This window comes from Babylonia areolata, chromosome 2 (genome assembly GCF_041734735.1).
Source record: "Babylonia areolata isolate BAREFJ2019XMU chromosome 2, ASM4173473v1, whole genome shotgun sequence".
NCBI lineage: Eukaryota > Metazoa > Mollusca > Gastropoda > Neogastropoda > Buccinidae > Babylonia > Babylonia areolata.
The window spans coordinates 9,684,857-9,703,498 of record NC_134877.1 but is presented as its reverse complement, the minus strand read 5'-3'; the positions used below and the strand labels follow the sequence as shown (position 1 = coordinate 9,703,498).

Sequence of the window (18,642 nt, the reverse complement as noted above, 5' to 3'; positions counted from 1 at the left end):
TTACAACAATCACATTTCTTTCAATAAAAATTTTAAAAAGTGGTGGTGCTTGACTGTCACAATATGCTCTCCCTATGCTGAGCAGCCATAAAATGATACTAAGAATGTTACTACAATGAGAAACCATATTACAATTATCAATGCAAAACAATGCAACATGAAACAACACAATACAATGCAACACTATCAAACAGTGCAACACACAACACATTGCAAACAATTCGCAATATCTTTACATCAATAGTCTTCATCTTATAATGTTTGTGAACCCTCTTGTAGTCACATTTGTCTGGCGTAAATTTGTTTCTGACCTGTAAGCCGCATAACACCCCTTCTGTTCATAAATCAAAATAAATCTTATGCATACTACATGGTGCAAGCCCAAAGAACACACACAATGTGACAAATCACACTGAAAACTCACTTCAGAAACACCGCTTTGTCAGAGCCATAAGCACCAACAATCAGGTCTGCAACAGTACCAATGAATTCAGAGTTTGAATTTATTCAGCAATAACAATGTATCGAGACTTTAAATTTAAACAATGGTAATAATGTATCCTGAGATCTAAAATATGCAACAGTAACAGAGTATCCAGAGTTTAAATCATGCAACAGTAATAATGTGTCCAGAGTTTGAATTTATCAACAATACCAGTACATTCTGAGTTTAAAATAATGCAACAGTAACAGTGTATCCAGAGATTAAAAGTATGCAACAGTGATAATGTATCAAGAGTTTAAATTTATGCAAAAGTACCCATGTATTCAGAGTTTAGAATTATGCAACAGTAACAGTGTATCCAGAGTTAAAAAGTATGCAACAGTGATAATGTATCAAGAATTTAGTTTTATGCAAAAGTACCCATGTATTCAGAGTTTAGAATTATGCAACAGTAACAATGTATCCAGAGATGAAAAAAAAAGTATGCAATGTTAACAATGTATGCTGAATTGAAAATTATGTTCACAATCTCACAAATGTACACAGACACATATGCATGACTACACAAACACATACCATAATAAATATATATACAGATACATAAATATATAGAAATAATGATACCAATATGTATTTTATATTCTTGTTTATTCATTTTGTACATTTTTCTTACTGTGAGTTTTTTAATTTGTGTAATTTCCCTTGAGATTAATGGGAACACACACACACACACACACATTCCCATCAATCTAAAAAGAAACTATACTGAATAATTCTATAGCTCACTACTCTTATATGGTACAGAGTTCTATGAGCTTGAAATCATGTCTCCCCCCCCCCCCATCCCCTCCCCTGACACACACACACACAGTGTCACATCCCAACCAGAGACAAAATAAATTATGTGGGGGGAGACAGGAGAACCAACTTGCCAGGGTAAAGGTTAGCGTCCTGATCCCACCCTCCTGACATGGCGCTGCCAAAGGCTGACAGCCCCGTGCCCACATCACTGGCCTCCACCACCTGTGACACCTGCGTGATGATGCCTTTGACAGACCCGTGATAGATGAAGACAGCTCCTTGACCCTCTTTACCACCAAAGGGAGCACCAACTGCAATGTCTGTCAAAACGGGATCACAAAATTAACATTAACCCTTTTGAATTCAGATTCTCTCAAGTGTAACTTTACCAAGATTTTGTTTTGTTTTAGTAGTTTTACTCTTGAATGGGTGTGCATGATTCATACTGTACTAGAGACATAGATGAAATTTGGCAGGTAACTTGTACTACATTTTGTCATCTACTTGTCACTGAACATGTCATATTTTATGGTGACATTGACATTACGACATGCAAACATGCAGTAACACAATGTACATGTACACTGTGGTGTAAGATGGAACTTGAGGCCTACCACACGTGGTCCTTCCTTTACATGACTGTACAGGTACAACTGGGGTGTTCCAAGAACACCCACAACAATGTCAATTATCACACAAGCAAGTTTACATCAAGTTCCAATGAATTTTTTCTTTCTAATATTTCCAGTAAAATCTATACATGTGAACACACACACAAACATACACACACACACGCATGTGCACACACACACATGCACGCGCATGCACACACACACACACTGAGATATATAAATAAATATGTGTATATATATATATATATAGAGAGAGAGAGAGAGAGAGAGAGAGAGAGAGATTCACAAACAAAAGATCTACAATGTTGTTTTACACTTTATCAGCCTGTACAGAGTCTAAGTCAAATATCATAGTCACCATTGTCATCACAAAACACAGATATGCATAAAAAAGGGGAATGGAAGACAAACTATTGTAGGGCAATATTCTAGCCTGGTAATCATGAAAACAATCATTCTTGTGCCAGCAGAGGCACCTGGCAGAATGCACAATTACATGATGTTTGTCATTGTCTCCCCTTGGCTATCAAATGGCCTACTTTTTCACAGCTTGTTTCTGTGTGTTTCTTCTGCAGCAGTTTGACCTCCCCACCCCTCCCACAAAAGAAAAAAACCCAAAGAGCAGAAAGAAAAAGAAATCGAAATGTGTAGCAGAGGCTGACAGTGAGTGTGTCAGAACAGGACCAGGCTCCAAAAGCAATGCCAGCACCTCACTGGACTATGTTCCTCGATAATTTTCTAGCCACCTCCAATCATAACAATAATGTCAGTGCATGGTGGAAAAGTACCCACATGCTCCCATTAGTCCTGGTATGAAATCAAGTGGTGCGCAAAACACCTCTCCGCTGCTCCTGGTATGAAAGCAAGAGAGTTTAAAAATGCAATGCAGTCAACTGCATGTCAACATCTAAGAGAAAGTGACCACACACTTTCTTCTGATACAGTTCTTATGAAAATAATAATAATAATAATAATAATTAATAATGATAAAATGCAGGCTTACATAGTGCAGTACCCCCATCTCAGATGGGGCTCACCGTGCTTTACAATAAAACATACAAATTTGACAAGTGACGTAAAAGTATGTACAAAAAAATAATCACAGGCAATATCACAGTCTCACATAACATAGGCCCAAATCACAGCAAAATAAAATCATATTCACCATAGTCAAAATATATACCAAGGAACCAGGCATCACAAAAATTATAATCACAAAAACACAGAAATAAACATAAAGAGCACATCCAGTGATAAAATCACAGCAAGCATATGTCTTACTGAGAAAAATACAGTTTGAAAAGATACGTTTTGAGAACTCTCTTGAATGTGGCTGTTGGGGTGTGACAGAGGTGTGAAGGCAGTGAATTCCACCCACATCACCTTCAACAGGTACCAGAGAGAGTATCTGAAGACTGCATACGCAGTTCAGAAGAACAAAACTGGTACAAAGTGACAGGGCAGGGTCAGCAACCATACATTTGACGAAACCACCAAAAGGTGAGAAGGTAGGCTTACTTCCGATTCAGATCTAATAATATGTATTCTTACTTTGGATCCAGGCACACTCAAGATTCCACTGAAGCTGAAGGATTTGTTTGGAACCAAAATGTGTGTCAGTAGAAGACTACCTTTAGCAAATTGACCCGTTCGTCATTAATCAGTGACACCCTGTAGATTCAGGTACACCCAAAAGACCAGAACAGGATAAGGCAGATGGTCATTGTTGATATTGTTATTTAGACCCTTAAGTGGTCAGAGCTAGTAAATCGAATATGCATAGCTACAATACAGTCTATCAAATCAGGTTGTACGAACATTAATTATAACATCATTTTTTAAATAAGATTCTTGATTCACTGTATTCAAATGACAGGAACTAATATTGGAATGTGCTGGATTCCCTCACACTGTGGGCTTTTCTCTAATGAACGTGAAGATCATCTCACAAAGCTTGGAGCTAAAAATGCTTTAAATGCAATTGAACTTTCTCATCATTTATCATCATCTGAAATGTGTAATATTGTTGAAAGAAATATACAAATTCCTTTCTGTCTTTTGAAGTTAACACTTCTGCCTTATTAAATGCTAAAAAAAACTGGCAGGGCTGTTAAGAGCATGGCATTTAGGTTATTACTAAATGCCCCATACACAAAATATTGTGAAAATATTGAATGCATTTGCAAGGGATGTTTAACGGTAGAGCACGTTTTAACCCGCTGTTTAGTAATGAAACCTTTTTTGCCTCCAGAAATTACGGAACACGTGTTACCAGTTTCAAATGTTAAAATTTTTTGGAAAAGTTTATATATTTCAAACTGTTCTTTATTAAAGTTAGCTAGTTATGTGTTAAACAGTCCAGCTGGTTGTTTATTGTAGGTCCCCACATGAACCTCTTTTCAAAAAATAATCTGCAGAAGTAGTGCATACAATTTTTTTTTTTTGTTTTTTTTTTTGTTTTGGTCCTCATCCCGCTTCCCCTGTTCATTCAAACACACAGAAATGTCGATTTCTAAATAATACTAACAATCATCATTATGATAGGAATGATAATAATCCAAATAATAATAATATTATTATCTATTTTCAGTCTAATATCATCATCTTAGATGAACTGACTATAAATAAATAAATAATGAACAAACGGTTAAGATAAGATAAGATAAGATAAGAATAACTTTATTTATCTCCAACTGGAGAAATTTGGTGTAATATTGTTATAACACTAACCATGTCCTATCCCCTTAACTTTGTATTGAGAACTGTCATGTTTGTATGTCTGTTGTCCAAACGTGGAATAAAAGATGAAAAATAAAATAATTTAAAACATGCATAGTAGGAAATCTAACTACAAATAGAGTGTCACCAGGCATGTTGTTTGGATTGAAGGAGTAAGGACAAAATATAAAAAAGAGAGACAATGCTTCAAACAGGTGGTTCCAAGAGCGGATTCCAACTTTCAAGTAACTTAGCTTAAGAAAAAAATATTAAAAAGAATCTTTTTTGAGTCCAAGTGACTGTTGTGACATTCCACTTTCCCCTCACAGTGGTGACACATTTCTTTTCTTTTTTCTCTTCATTTTTTTTTCCACAAAATAAATTCTATGTCATACTAAATTATACTTGTGTCACTGCCTTAGTGTGTATGGAGGTGCCTGAGGAATGATTCCCTAACCGGTGTGACATGCATCCATGTAATAGAGGACAGTCAATCCACTGTGTGTTTCAAATCGTACAGTCTGAGCTGACAGAATACTAAACTCTGATTAAAAGCCCATTATGAGGCAAGTAAAAAAAAACAAGAGAGGCAAGGCCTTCAAGACTCACTTGTGATAAATTAAGTCCCCTAGCATTAATTACAGAGTAATTTCCCTTTTTTACTATCTGCACCAAAACGTTTGCAAAATTAATAAAAATTCCATGCTTAGCAAAAGAAGTTCCTGTTTGAACAAAAAATGATAATAATGACTGCCCTTGTTGTTGTGTCAGAATATGAGGTCAAAGTGCGAAGTTTAGAGAATACAAAAAATATAAATATAACAGTAAATGCAGTTTGCATATAATTAGGCTTCTTTTTATATTTTTTTGTGCCCATCCCAGAGGTGCAATATTGTTTTAAACAAGATGACTGGAAAGAACTGAATTTTTCCTATTTTTATGCCAAATTTGGTGTCAACTGACAAAGTATTTGCAGAGAAAATGTCAATGTTAAAGTTTACCACGGACACACAGACACACGGACACACACACACACACAGACGACCGAACACCGGGTTAAAACATAGACTCACTTTGTTTACACAAGTAAGTCAAAAACCACACCAAAAATGGGAAGCGCCTTGTATGTCACAGGCCCGTTATGTCACAGGTCCGTTAAGTCACTGGTCTGTTATGCCACAGGCCCGTTATGTCACAGGTCCATTAAGTCACTGGTCTGTTATGCCACAGGCCCGTTATGTCACAGGTCCGTTAAGTCACTGGTCTGTTATGCCACAGGCCTGTTATGCCACAGGCCCATTATGTCAAAGGTCACAGGTCTGTTATGTCAAAGGCCCGTTATGCCACAGGCCCGTTATGCCACAGGCCCATTATGCCACAGGCCCAAGGCCCATTATGTCACAGGCCCATTATGCCACAGGCCCATTATGTCACAGGCCTGTTATGTCAGAAGCCTACTGTGCACAGCTGTGCCAAGAGATGAATGCAGTGAACTGTAAAAGAAAACATCTGCATGACCCTTTATGGACATTTCTCTTCTTTTTTTTTCCATTGTGTTAGCAGTTAGTATACTCTTCTTCGAATTCTTTTGTGACTGCATGAAAAATGTTGCAAACTTAATTCAATTTCATTTTCGTGCTGTTCATTGGAGTTGTTTTTTTAACCGCAAACATGCAGACATTTTTTCATTTATATACATGTACTTCCAACTGTACCTATCATGGCAGTGTCATCTTTGGTGTTGATCACTGCTGGAAAATAAGATACTTTTTGTATGTATCTCTATTTGTTGAAGATAAAACAGAAAGGACAGTTTAAACAGCATGAAACCATTTATTGGGAGAGCATCAAAATGAGTGAGCCACTTAGACATGGCCTTTCTCAGAACTGCTTACAGTCTACTACACTGACATGCATGAAATTTACACACAAACTGGTTTGCATACTTGTCAAATTCAGTGTAAGTATACAATACACACAAAATGTCATCACAGACACAATGAGTGTCATGTACAGCATATTTGGAAACTAAACAGAAAGCACTTGTATTATGAACAGATATCAAACTATAAAGAGACTCTCCACACCTCTACCATAGCCTCCCCCCATTCCCCCGCCCCTCAAAAAGCCTCACAATTAACACCCATTCACACACTCATAACTTGCATCACCATGGCATATGGTCTGTGGCATAGCGGACCTGCAACATAGTGGATCTGTAGCATGCCTCTGGTGCAGCTCAAACCATGACCTTTGAGTTGTCTGCCTGTCATTAGCAAAAGTGTCTGGCTCCATTGGAACACACTATCATACACAGCTTACCATTATATCCATCGTAGTTAATGTCCCCCAGACTTGCCAGAGCTTGGCCAAAGCGAGACTTTGACATTCTGCCATCCAGGATGTCTCTCTTCTGAGCCTTGAATTCATGCTGATGACACAAGAAGGAAATACTGTTTTGTGAGCATAGAAAAAAATCACTTTGCTGCATAGCACAAGAACAAAAAATGTAGTATCTTGACTACAAATGTGTATGTGTACGAATAAAAATATGTGTACACATATGTATGCATGTATGAATGTGTGGGAAGAATATGTATGAATGAATGTATGTAGGTATGCTTGTATGGTATGTATGATAGTTGTGTCAGATTATGACCATCAGAACAGCAGAGGAGGTAACTGCTGTCCCAACTATCTGGGCTAAAATTTGATTAAAGTGGAGAGTGTCATGCGCAAGTTACATCCCTACTCTCTCAGCCAAGAGGGTTTTAGGACAGTCAGCGTTGGGATGGTTCCCAAAGTCCACCTAGCCCCCAAGGTTGCAGCACTAAAAGCCAGTGAAATCTTGCCTCCTAGTTTGAGAGTTGTAGTCCTTCACAAAAGACTAAGCTGTAAATGACTTCCCACTGCAATGGAGAAACCACTGATCACACAGCTCTCACTTTGCTGTTGGCCCAACTGTAAGCTTACGTTAATCTGTGATGTATGTATGTATATGAGGATACAGTGTGCTAGGTGCATTCTGAAGTGTATATGTAACACTGATGGAGCTTTAACATTCTTTTTATTTTTCATGCGTTATGTAGAATATTATGTGTTTTGTACAGCATCTACAGCTATTTTCTGGATAGTGGCTAAGTAAGTATTCATTATCTATTATTAAAACTGTAGTATTTCAAGCAGTCCATGTTGCTCTGTGTGTGTGTGTGTGTGTGTGTGTGTGTGTGTGATGTGTGTGTGTGTGTGTGTGTGTGTGTGTGTGTGTGTGTGTGTGGATGTGTGTGTGTGTGTGCGTGTGTGTGTGTGTGTGGGTGGGTGTGGGTGTGTGGGTGTGGTGTGTGTGTGTGTGTGTGTGTGTGTGTGTGTGTGTGGGTGTGTATGTGTGGGTGTGGGTGGATGTGTGTTGGTGTGGGTGGGTCAGTAGGTGCGTGCGTGCGTGCAAAAAAAATTCTGAAAGACTGTAGTTTTACTTTTCTTTTTTTCTTCTTTTTTTTATAGTTTGTTTGCTTTTGCACAATTTATGATGGTGATGATAATAATAATAATACTAACGATAATAACAACAATAATAACAATTACTATCATTATAACAAATTACTTATATGGCGCAAACTCCCCATATAATGAGCTCTAAGCGCCTCAAGTGAAACAACCTATATGCCATAGTGTATAACATACCTCTGCACATACAAAGAATAAGACATATATGCATATCTATTTACACCAAGTGAATACTACAAATCAAAGCAAACCTCAGTAATTTGTGTGTCAAGCACATACCTGCATTCATTCAGACACATAGAGTCACACACTTACTCAAAATGCGCCTGACTAGCCAATTAACCCATTCCATGCCTTACGACATCAGCTGATGTCCTACATAAAGTGCTTCCCCAGTGCCTGTAAGATTTCCACTGAATCCTGCATTCATTCCAAATATGACAGGAGGAAGACTACTTTCTTCTTGAATGTCATGCTCTTTTTCTGCAAATACTTGATGACTATCTTTTTCCTCCATTTCTGCTTTTTCACTACCCTTGGCAACTTTCAATGTCCCTCTCCTGCTAACAAATAAAGAAAGATACTTGTATCTTTGTGAATATCCTTTGAAGAGATTCTAGTTTGTGCTCATGTTTTACAATTAGTGCCATTGCTTCTAGAACTTTTTGATCTACCCTCATACAGCAGACAGCTTAGACTGCCCAGTTGAAACCTTGATTGACTGAATGTTATCAAAGAACTTCCCCATCTTTTATGGGCAATTCTTTGGTGTCACAAAGCTTGACTGCCCAGTTTCTCAGTATATGATTGGTATTTAGTGTTGACTGAACCCATGCTTGTCATTTTCAAAACAGTTATTCACTTACATGTCTGCAAGAATTCCTGTTCTAATCATATGTTGATAACATGTCTTAAATTCATCCACAGGTATAAACTGAGAATAAGCATGTCATTTGCTGCTGTATTTTGATTTTTCGGTTTAGTAATCACTCTATGGAGGTGGAAGTCAACTTTTTTTTATGTAAAAAATTTTTTTTAGTATTTTCACTTTGAAATACCTGTTCAGTTATTTGCAATCAGATTCATTGGGGGGGGGGGGGGGGGGGGGGGGGGACCTAGATTTAGAATCTTCATTCACTTTCCTTAAAAAAAAACTTAAGTTCTTTCATATCACTTAATTTTTTTTCCCCCTGAAATTTTCGTTTATTACATCTGAATCCTCAAAATTTCCTGTCAAAAGGAGAGCACTTGTTTTTCTTTTTTGAAAAAAAAAATCTTACAAAGTTCTCTGGCACTGAACTGGTTAAATAAAAAGAAAGAAAAAAAAGACTCACTGCTTCTGTCTGGTAATAGATGTAGACACGTCCTGTCTCATAGTCAATCCCTTCAAAGTTACTGTAGAACGGAGCACCAATGATAATGTCATCCAGCCTGAATCAAATAGACAAATTCATTCACATTTCCAGTCAGAAAAGTAACATTGAACATCTGAAGTATCACAGTACCTGACATGAATGTCATGCAACATGAACTATCAAAATTGAAAACCATAAACTGGCATTCCAAACAATGCACAGTTTATGAGGATATGGTTTTAATTCTTAATTACAGAGAATGAGTTGTTGGTGTCAATATGAGTGTGTGAGGTGGTGAGCATTATGTGGTCACACTTCTATAGATTTAAGCACATAAGCATGCATGTGTGTGTGTGTGTGTGTGTGTGTGTGTGTGTGTGTGTGTGTGCATGCACATGCATGTATGTGTCATACCAAATCAAATTTTATGGTGCTTAGCACCTCACCGACCATTAAGATCATCTAAGGCTATCACCACATTAGCATCTACTTCACACGTTCAAGGGTAAAAAAATATAATAAAAACATATCACCAATTCAATCTTTTCACTCAAAAATGTAAAATAAATAAATAAATAAATAAATTTTAAAAAATCTTCCAGAGTTTAAAACATTAAAATCTGATTACAAATGTTCACTTCATTCAAGAAGTCCATAAGCATCCATGGAGAGACATCATGTAACACAGTCTTCAGAGAATATGTCATTTAATGTTTGTGTCTACTGTCATGCAGATCCCAGCAGTCAATAAGCATGTGTTTCACAGTGAGAGGCTTGTCACAGGGAATACATCATGGGGCCTCCTCCACTTTTAATAAGTAAGAATGAGTAAGAAAAGTGTGACCCCTGCACAATCTGCACATCACAGACTCCTCCTTGCGATTCTTCACAACCCATGGCAGGATCTCTTTTAGATCTAGATAAATTTGGAACAGACTGTTGTCTGTCTGGGTGTTCCGCTCCTCTTGCCATTGATCTTTAATTAAGCGTTCACTTTCTGCTTCACTTTCTGCTTCACGTCTGTGTATGGTACACAAGACTTTGATAACTTTTCTTTTGTGGTGTTCTTGGCCAGCTGGTCTGCCATCTCATTGCTTCAAATGCCTACATGGCCAGGAACCAAGGCGAAAACAATGTCATGCCCTTTGTTAAAAGTGCAAGTTTCATAAAATTCCAGCAATTTCGGATGTGTCAGATTCCTGCAGGCAATCATCTCCAGCGCTGACAGGGAGTCTGAAAAAAATCACTTAAAGTTTGTGTTTTGCTTGCAGAACCATTTTCAGCACCAGAACCAGTGCACTCAGTTCCGCACTATAACCTGAGCTGTCAGACAATGTGTTCCATTGAGGGCTGGTCAGGAAGGGCAGGACTGAATGCAGATGCAACATAACCATCCTCAGACTTTGAACCATCAGAAAAGATTTTCTAAAATGTGGGAAATTTGTTCAGAAAAGTAGGTTTTAAAAATAGGCCATTGAACTAGTGATGTCTTTTTGGTGTGAAGCCAGATCAAATCGGACATCTCAGGTGTTTTTAAGGTTCATGGTCGGCTGTCAGGGAAGTCTGAGATGCCCACAACTAGATCAGCATTTTCCATATGTGAGTCCCAGGGGAGGGATGCAGTTTGGGTTGTCAAATTTCTTACTGAAAGGGTTACTGAAAACACTATCATAGACGGTATTTTTGGTTCAGAGAAGAGTTTCTAATAACAGCTGAAGGACAGTTCCAGTCTACGGTTGGAAACTGTGCAGAGAGGTGGTTCAGAGCATGCTTAAGCAGAGTCAGAGCCACTGATGATGAATAGGGTCCAGCAGTTTTAGATAGGAAGCATAATAATAATAATAATGGGCATTTATACACTTAATCTTACCAAAGCCCTAAACGCTTACAAAAACAAAAATACATATAGGACAAGTATACTGGGACGAAACAGCACAGGCATCAAGGGACAGTCACCACTTCCACCACGATTTTGCCATTCTCTTATCACGCACACAACAGACACACATGCAGAAGGGACACACAAACTGGAGAGGAATGAAACAGAGATGCCAATCAGGATGTGAAAAGAGTAGTTTTAAGAGAAGATTTGAAGGATGACAGAGAAACCAAACTGCATCCTAGTCCATGTGTGCTATGACTTGAGGATGTTTAGAGCTTTTTGGCAGGTTTTCAACTAGTTGTTTGATATGACTGAGGAAATTTAGCTTCTGGTCAAAAATGACCCCCAGAAATTTGGGCTTCCATAACCACCAGGATGATGGGTTTTCCCAGACGGATTTCAGGATCCAGAAAAAATTGTCAGAAGTAGTGAAAATGGATACACTGAGTTTTGGTGGACAAAACAGTGAAACTGTTCTCTCTGCCTAATGCTGAAATTTATCTCGAAGAGCTCGAGCCATGGCTGGATACTGGTGTACATGCTACCAGTTGCGCAGAGGGCAAAATCATCCAAAAATAAAGAGCTATCTAACCCTTTCTGGACCGACAAAAAGATGTCAATGATCTTAACTCTTCCGTACCTATTTTTCTATGAACCATTACTACCCCTTGTTCCGAGATTCCTATGATATGTATATTCCCTTCATTCCTGGATTTAGAGAAGAAAAAGAAAGTATGAAACAGGTACTTATTTCTGAGACTTAGGCAATGCAGCTCATTACAGTACATTAACATTGTCATATACTGTTGTATACAGAATTGATGTGAGAAGTTGTCTGTGACCCTGTTGACACTACAGGGTGATATCTCTGGTGACACTCAGATGTATAACAGATGAGTTTGAGGTCAAACACAATGCAGGACAGTGTTTTGCTTGCAGAGTTTGCGCATCATGCGGGTACTCACCAAGTAGGGCCTCACATGTATCTCAGTGCCACACTGTTAGTCATATCCATGAAAAACTGTCATAACTGTCACTGCTATATATGATATATGGACACAGATCATTTTCTTTTCAATCGCCAAAGACGTGGAACAAGCTCCCTGATAACCTCCACCATTCTGATTCCCTCGCATCTTTTAAATCTCGTCTCAAAACTCACCTTTTCCCTCAGCAGTAAGTTAAATTGTGGCAGGTCCACTTCCTTTGCGTTAGCTGTGCTTGACTATGTGTGTATACATATGTATGTGTACATAACTACATGCATGTATATGAATGTGTATAGTGTGCATGTGTTTATGTAAGTTTGTGCCTGCCTATGTGCGCATATGTGTTAGGGTAGCTGTTAGATACACATGTATGTTAAAATGTATTATGCAGTGTGTGTGTGTATGTGTGTGTGTGTGTGTGTGTGTGTGTGTGTGTGTGTGTGTAGTGACATTTTGGTGTGTGTATGTAACATTGATGTAATGTTTTATGTTAACAAAAGCATTTTTGTAAAGCACCTAGAGCAGATTTGTGGATAGTGTGCTATATAAGTATCCATTATTATTATTATTATTACTGCTACTGTCCTTAACACATGAATGATTTTAACTTTGCTCAAAGAAGAATATATGCCTTTCACTACGCAAGCAGTCAAAAAACCAGAATCAGATCATTATTTACACCATTACTGAACAAAAACTAATCAGAAACGAAACTTTCTCTTAATACTCATGTCTGCATCACATTCATCACATAACAGCCCACACAAAGGTGACACATATGTGATAAACCTTGAAGCAGTCATGCCAGTTACTGCACAAATATGCACCACAATTTTCATACTTGCACTTTTTTTTAACTTTTTATTACCTGCTATTAGTAGTTCTGTAGCAGCAGCTAATTACACTCTCCTCATCATCCACTTGAAACAGATCAAAATTATCATTTAATAAAGCGTTGTAAAACTCATCAACAGAGACTGGTCAGAATCTGAATTTTCTACACATTCCATTTTCTGTGTCCGCATGTCTACACAGCACATTGGCAAGAATGTGACGGATGAATCCAGATGCGGCTGTGTATGTGGATTAATAAAGTGTTTTTGATTTGATTTGATTTGATATGGGGGAATCTAAATGAGTGGCATGGGAGTAATGCCACTGAAATGGTGCAGATGATGGGGCAGCAAAAAAAACAAAAACAAAACCACTGCCCTACTAGTGACCTGTCAAGGACAGATGACGCGCACTGATGACATAACTCGCACAAAGTTCAAAGCGCTTACTGCCAGAATCGATTTTCCGTGCTGTAGGAAGAAAAGAGAGAATTCTCTGCTGCACCGTTTTCCGGCCTCCAGGAATAAAGGGTAAGATTCCCATCAACAGGAAAACCATGCAGCAGGAATGAAAGAGTTGATGCTGGAGAGGACAGGTGACAGAATGCTCCCTTATGGAACACCCAGCTCCTGCTCGTGTATGTCGGAAAGAGTGGTGCCCACCCTCACCTGGAATTGTCAGTCTTGTAAGAAAGTGTGGACAAATCGGGGGAGATGTCCTCGAAAGCTGAGGTTGTATAGATCGAAGAGAATGCCAAATTTCTGGGGGGTATCGCTTTTTCCAAATAAAAAAATATGGCAACAACATACTGTTTGTTAACAAAAGTATTTTGAATTCTGGTCAACAGTAGAGTGATGCTTGTGGAAACCACACTGTTCTTTCACCAGGAGGCCATCTGTCTCTAGTTTCCACATAAGTCTACCACTGACCATCTTTTCCATCAAGGGAAGAGTGAATTCCGTAGTTGCACCTCCACGCCACGTCAATGTGGGCATTCCTTCAGTGGGACACGGGTTAGGATGGACACGACTTGTTGTGACTAGCGTGGCACGGGCGCAGATGACTGACGCGATAACAAAACTAGATCTCAGCCTCTCCACTCAAGCAGGGTCACAGGCTAGACCAATCATGATGGAGGAGGTTCTGGCCCCCCAAACGTACGGCATACAGGCCCACCAGTGTGTGGACATGCCCTGATGCCCATGAACCAGACCCCCAGCTATGGGTTAAATAGCTGGACTGACTGAGTTTGTTAGCTGTAACAGGCAATCGTCTAAGAGAAGGAAACCTCGACAAAAACCATGAGCTGCTCTGAAGTTGGAACATGCTGGCTGAGGCCAGTGGGCAGACCTCCTGCAGAGTCACAAACACAGGGGAAGACCAGGCACTATGCATCACACCCAATATGGCCACGCAGACAGACACAGATGGTATGGTGCTTGTCCCGGGGTTCTCCAGACAGTGACAGCACCGGGCCTCCAGCCTCAATGGGGCCCAACCACAGCTACTGGAAGAGCAACATGAGAAGAGAGCAGGAAGCAGAAATGGAGCAACCAAGTGAGTTAACCTGAAACACCAGTATCCTACACTGTCTTTGCACAATGGAATGCTGAGGGCCTTCAGAAGAAGAAGCCTGAGCTACAAGAGTTCTTAAAGAGGGAAGGAGTGGACATCATCTGTGTCCAGGAAACCCACCTGAAAGATGCTCATCACTTCACTCTCAGAGGTTATGAGCTCTTCCAGCATGACCACGCCAATCAACACAAGGGAGGCATCATCACCTTTGTACATAACACGATCCCAGCAACAGAAATTGGGAGATCAGAAGGCGAAAATGAATTTTTGGCTATCAAGGCAGTCATCCAGGGGAGAGAAGTGACAGTCATCAACTGCTACTGCCCACCAGACAAAGATCTCCAATTACACACCCTTCCTCTCAACAGTCAGAACTTACTGATAACTGGTGACTTTAACAGCCACTCAACAAGCTGGGGATACCCTGACCTCAACAGCAGAGGAGAGCAGGTGGAAGACTGGATGATCAAAAACAACCTGATCCTTGTCAACAGGCCTGACAACCTACCCACTGCTTCTCACGTGCCTGGAAGACCACTAGCACACCCGACCTAGCAATCACCACAGAAGACTTTCACAAAGTCTGTGACAGGGAGGTGTGCTCCCAGCTGGGAGGCAGTGATCCCCTGCCTGTTCTGCTTAAAATACCCCTGACAGAGCGGACTGCCTCTCAGAGGAAAGAAACCAGCTGGAACTACAAGAAGGCAAACTGGCCCCAGTTCCAACACCTGACTGACAAGCTCTGCAGGGACAGTAACATCAACTGCAACCAAGACATTATTTATAATGTCAAGCAACTACCAGCTGCATACTCCAGGCAGCCAAACAGAACATCCCAAGAGGGCGAAGAAAAAACTACACGCCCTACTGGAGTGAGCAGCTCCAGACTCTGCATGACCAGATAACAGCCACCAGAGACCAACTGGAACAGTCCCCAACTGCAGAAAACACCACCCTCTATCTCAAGGCAAGGACTGCCTTCAAGGAGCAAAAGAAGAAACTTGCAAGTCCTGGCTGGAGAAGATTGGCACCCTCAACATGGAAAAGGACACACAGAAGTTGTGGAATCTAAGGCACTCAGTGATGACCAGCATCATGCACCAAGAGTGGTCCTACTGAAAGAGGGAGAGGAGTTGTTTGCGGGAAGAAAGGTAGCTGCCCTGCTTGCAGACAACTTCTGACAATACAGCCTTCTCAACGTGCCAAGGGAGAAGACCTTGGATATCCATTAAAAAACCAAGCAGGAGCTAAGGAAGCAAACACTGACCTCTGAACTAACCATCAGTGAACTGAACTGCTCCATTACACAGCTAAAGACGAAGAAGTCACCAGGCAAGGATGGGATCACCAATGAGATGATCCGTCACCTTGGAGACCATACCAAACAGAAGCTTCTGGGCATCTTCAACCAACCCTGGAATACTGGGATGTTTCCAATCAGCTGGAAAAAGGCCATCATTGTCCCTATCCTCAAAATGGGAAAAGACAAACAGTAAAAACAGCTACCGCCCCATCAGTCTCCTGAGCTGCCTTGGCAAAACCATGGAGTGACCAATGCTTGCAATACCACCTGGAAAAGAATGGACTCCTCTCACCCACACAGTCCAGCTTCAGGAAGAACAGGAGCACAGAAGACCAGATCACCTTGCTAACACAAGACACTGAAGACAGCTTCCAACAGAAGATGAGGACTCTTGCTGTCTTTGTTGACCTCAGCAAAGCGTTTGACAGAGTCTGGAAGGAGGGCCTTCTCTTCAAGCTGCTCCAAAAGAAAGTGTGTGGCAGGATGTTCTTCTGGATCTGAAGCTACCTGTTCAACCTGACAGCCCAGGTCATTCAGTGAAGATCAGGGAAGGGGTACTTCAGGGCGGAGTTATCTCATCTACCCTGTTCACCATCTTCATTGACAACATTGCCAACCAGCTGATCACCCACATCCCTCGGGCTCTGTACACAGATGACCTTGCCATCTGGACCAAAGCAGAGCAAGTCACCACTGCCACCATCAGGATGCAAGAGGCTCTAAACCACATCTCAGACTGGGCAAGAGAGTGGCTGGTCACAATCAACAGGGCCAAGACAGAAGCCACCAGTTTCTTCCTCTCAACCAAGAGAGGAAAGTTCACCCTAGGCATCGACGGTCAAGAAATCCCCCAGCAAGACACCCCAACCTACCTAAGAATGAAGTTGGACAGAAAGCTCACCTGGACCCCTCAAATTAGCTCCATGCAGAACAGAAGCCTCAGGAAAATGGCCCTGATGAAGAAGCTGGCATGAACAAAATTGGGGGTGTGGGGGGGGGGGGGGGGGGGACACAAAAATACTAAGAACAGTGTATACTGCAACAGTCAGACCCCACATGGAATGTGCCGCCAATGCCTGGTTAACTGCTGCTAAGAGCAGCCTCGACAGCCTGACCAAGACACAGAATGCTAGCCTCAGACTCATCACAGGCGACATGAAAACCACTCAAGTGTCAGCAATGGAGAAAACAACAGGCCTCCTTTCACTAGAAGAAAGGAGACAAGAAAAACTCCTGAGGCAAAATGAAAAACTGAAGAGACTCCCTTTACACCCCCTTCTCCCCAAACTGAAAGCCCCAATAAAGAACCGACTGAAGCGACAAAGCCCAAACCACCTCATCAAGGCTCTTGAGAGGAAACACCACCATCCTCTGTCAGCAGCCAATTAGCCAAATGAATCCCTCCAAGACTATGAGGACTGGCAGGCAGACACCCCAGCCATCATGCTCAACATCCCAGGTGTCGAGAGCAAGGAGTGCCACATAGCAGCTGAACTAAAGTCGCTGACTCTGGAAGCACTAAGCACCAAATACCCTCCCAATACCTGGGCAAGAGAATACACAGATGGGTCTGCTGAAGAGGCAGTGAAGAATGGAGGAAGTGGGGTGTATATTAGATTCCCTGATGGCAAAACCATCAGCAAGTCAGTGGCTATAGGCACCCTGTCCACCAACTTCCGCGCTAAGGCCTGTGCTCTGCTCTTGCAGCCCAGACTTTAAGCCAGGAAGACACACTACCCACTAAAACAGTGTTCCTGACTGACTGCAAGTCTATTCTGCAGTCTCCAGGCGCCAGGAGGAGAGGAGATCTTAAGAGACATCAGGCAAGAACTGAATCTCCTCAAACAGAGAACTGCTGTGGTGCTGGATTGGATCCCCTCCCACTGCAGCATAGAGGGCAATGAAGAGGCGGATCGCATATCCAAGGCAGGCAGCAAATTAGAGCAGCCAGCCCACCCAGTGTCCTACAGCGAGGCAAAAACAATACTGAGAGACAGCTTCAGGAAAGCATGGCGCCAACGTCTGAAAGTCAGGACGGAAGACGAAAAGGAAGGCATCCATGAGCTGGACAGAGCGGCACAGGTCACAATCTTCAGACTGTGAATTGGACACTGTCAGCTCCTCTCCCACCTCTACCATCTGAAGATATCAAATACTGACCAGTGCCCTTGTGGCACAGGCCCACAGACCCCCTCCCATATCCTGCAGTCCTGCCCTACCTTTGACGCTCTGAAACGCCAGGCATGGCCCAGCCTGGTGGAGCTCCTGGAGAAACTGTGGGGACCGGTGGGGTCCCTGTGATGGACCGCAGACTTCGCTGTCTTGACCAAACTGAAAATCTAGCGTGGCCAGGGAACACGGAAGAAGAAGAAGAAGAAACAAAATAGAACAGAAAAGAAACATATTTGGAGTCAAATACACTAACGCTCAACCAACCATTTTCCGAATTCAAGAATGAAAACAAAAGCATTCTTTTTCTATTAACGTAATTAAACTATTGACATAAATTACTCTTCTTTCGAATATTATAGGCTTCAACAATGTACTTCACCAGTGATCTTACTGTGTCATCATTGTGATTCATTTTCAACACACCCATGATAT

General features: G+C 41.1%; 1 protein-coding gene across 7 annotated transcripts in view; it reads right to left on the bottom strand.

The window, feature by feature from the left end:
• The window catches only part of LOC143297290 (integrin alpha-8-like), a 222,186-nt gene that overhangs the window by 86,065 nt on the left and 117,479 nt on the right, over window positions 1-18,642 (bottom strand). For all 7 annotated transcript variants that reach the window (XM_076609611.1, XM_076609596.1, XM_076609563.1 and 4 more), the window contains exons 13-16: window positions 9,435-9,531; window positions 6,919-7,027; window positions 1,378-1,566; window positions 425-470 (exon numbers count right to left, since the gene is read on the bottom strand). In XM_076609611.1, the coding sequence (XP_076465726.1) occupies window positions 425-470; window positions 1,378-1,566; window positions 6,919-7,027; window positions 9,435-9,531 (441 nt within the window). The remainder of the gene's footprint in view (window positions 1-424; window positions 471-1,377; window positions 1,567-6,918; window positions 7,028-9,434; window positions 9,532-18,642) is intronic.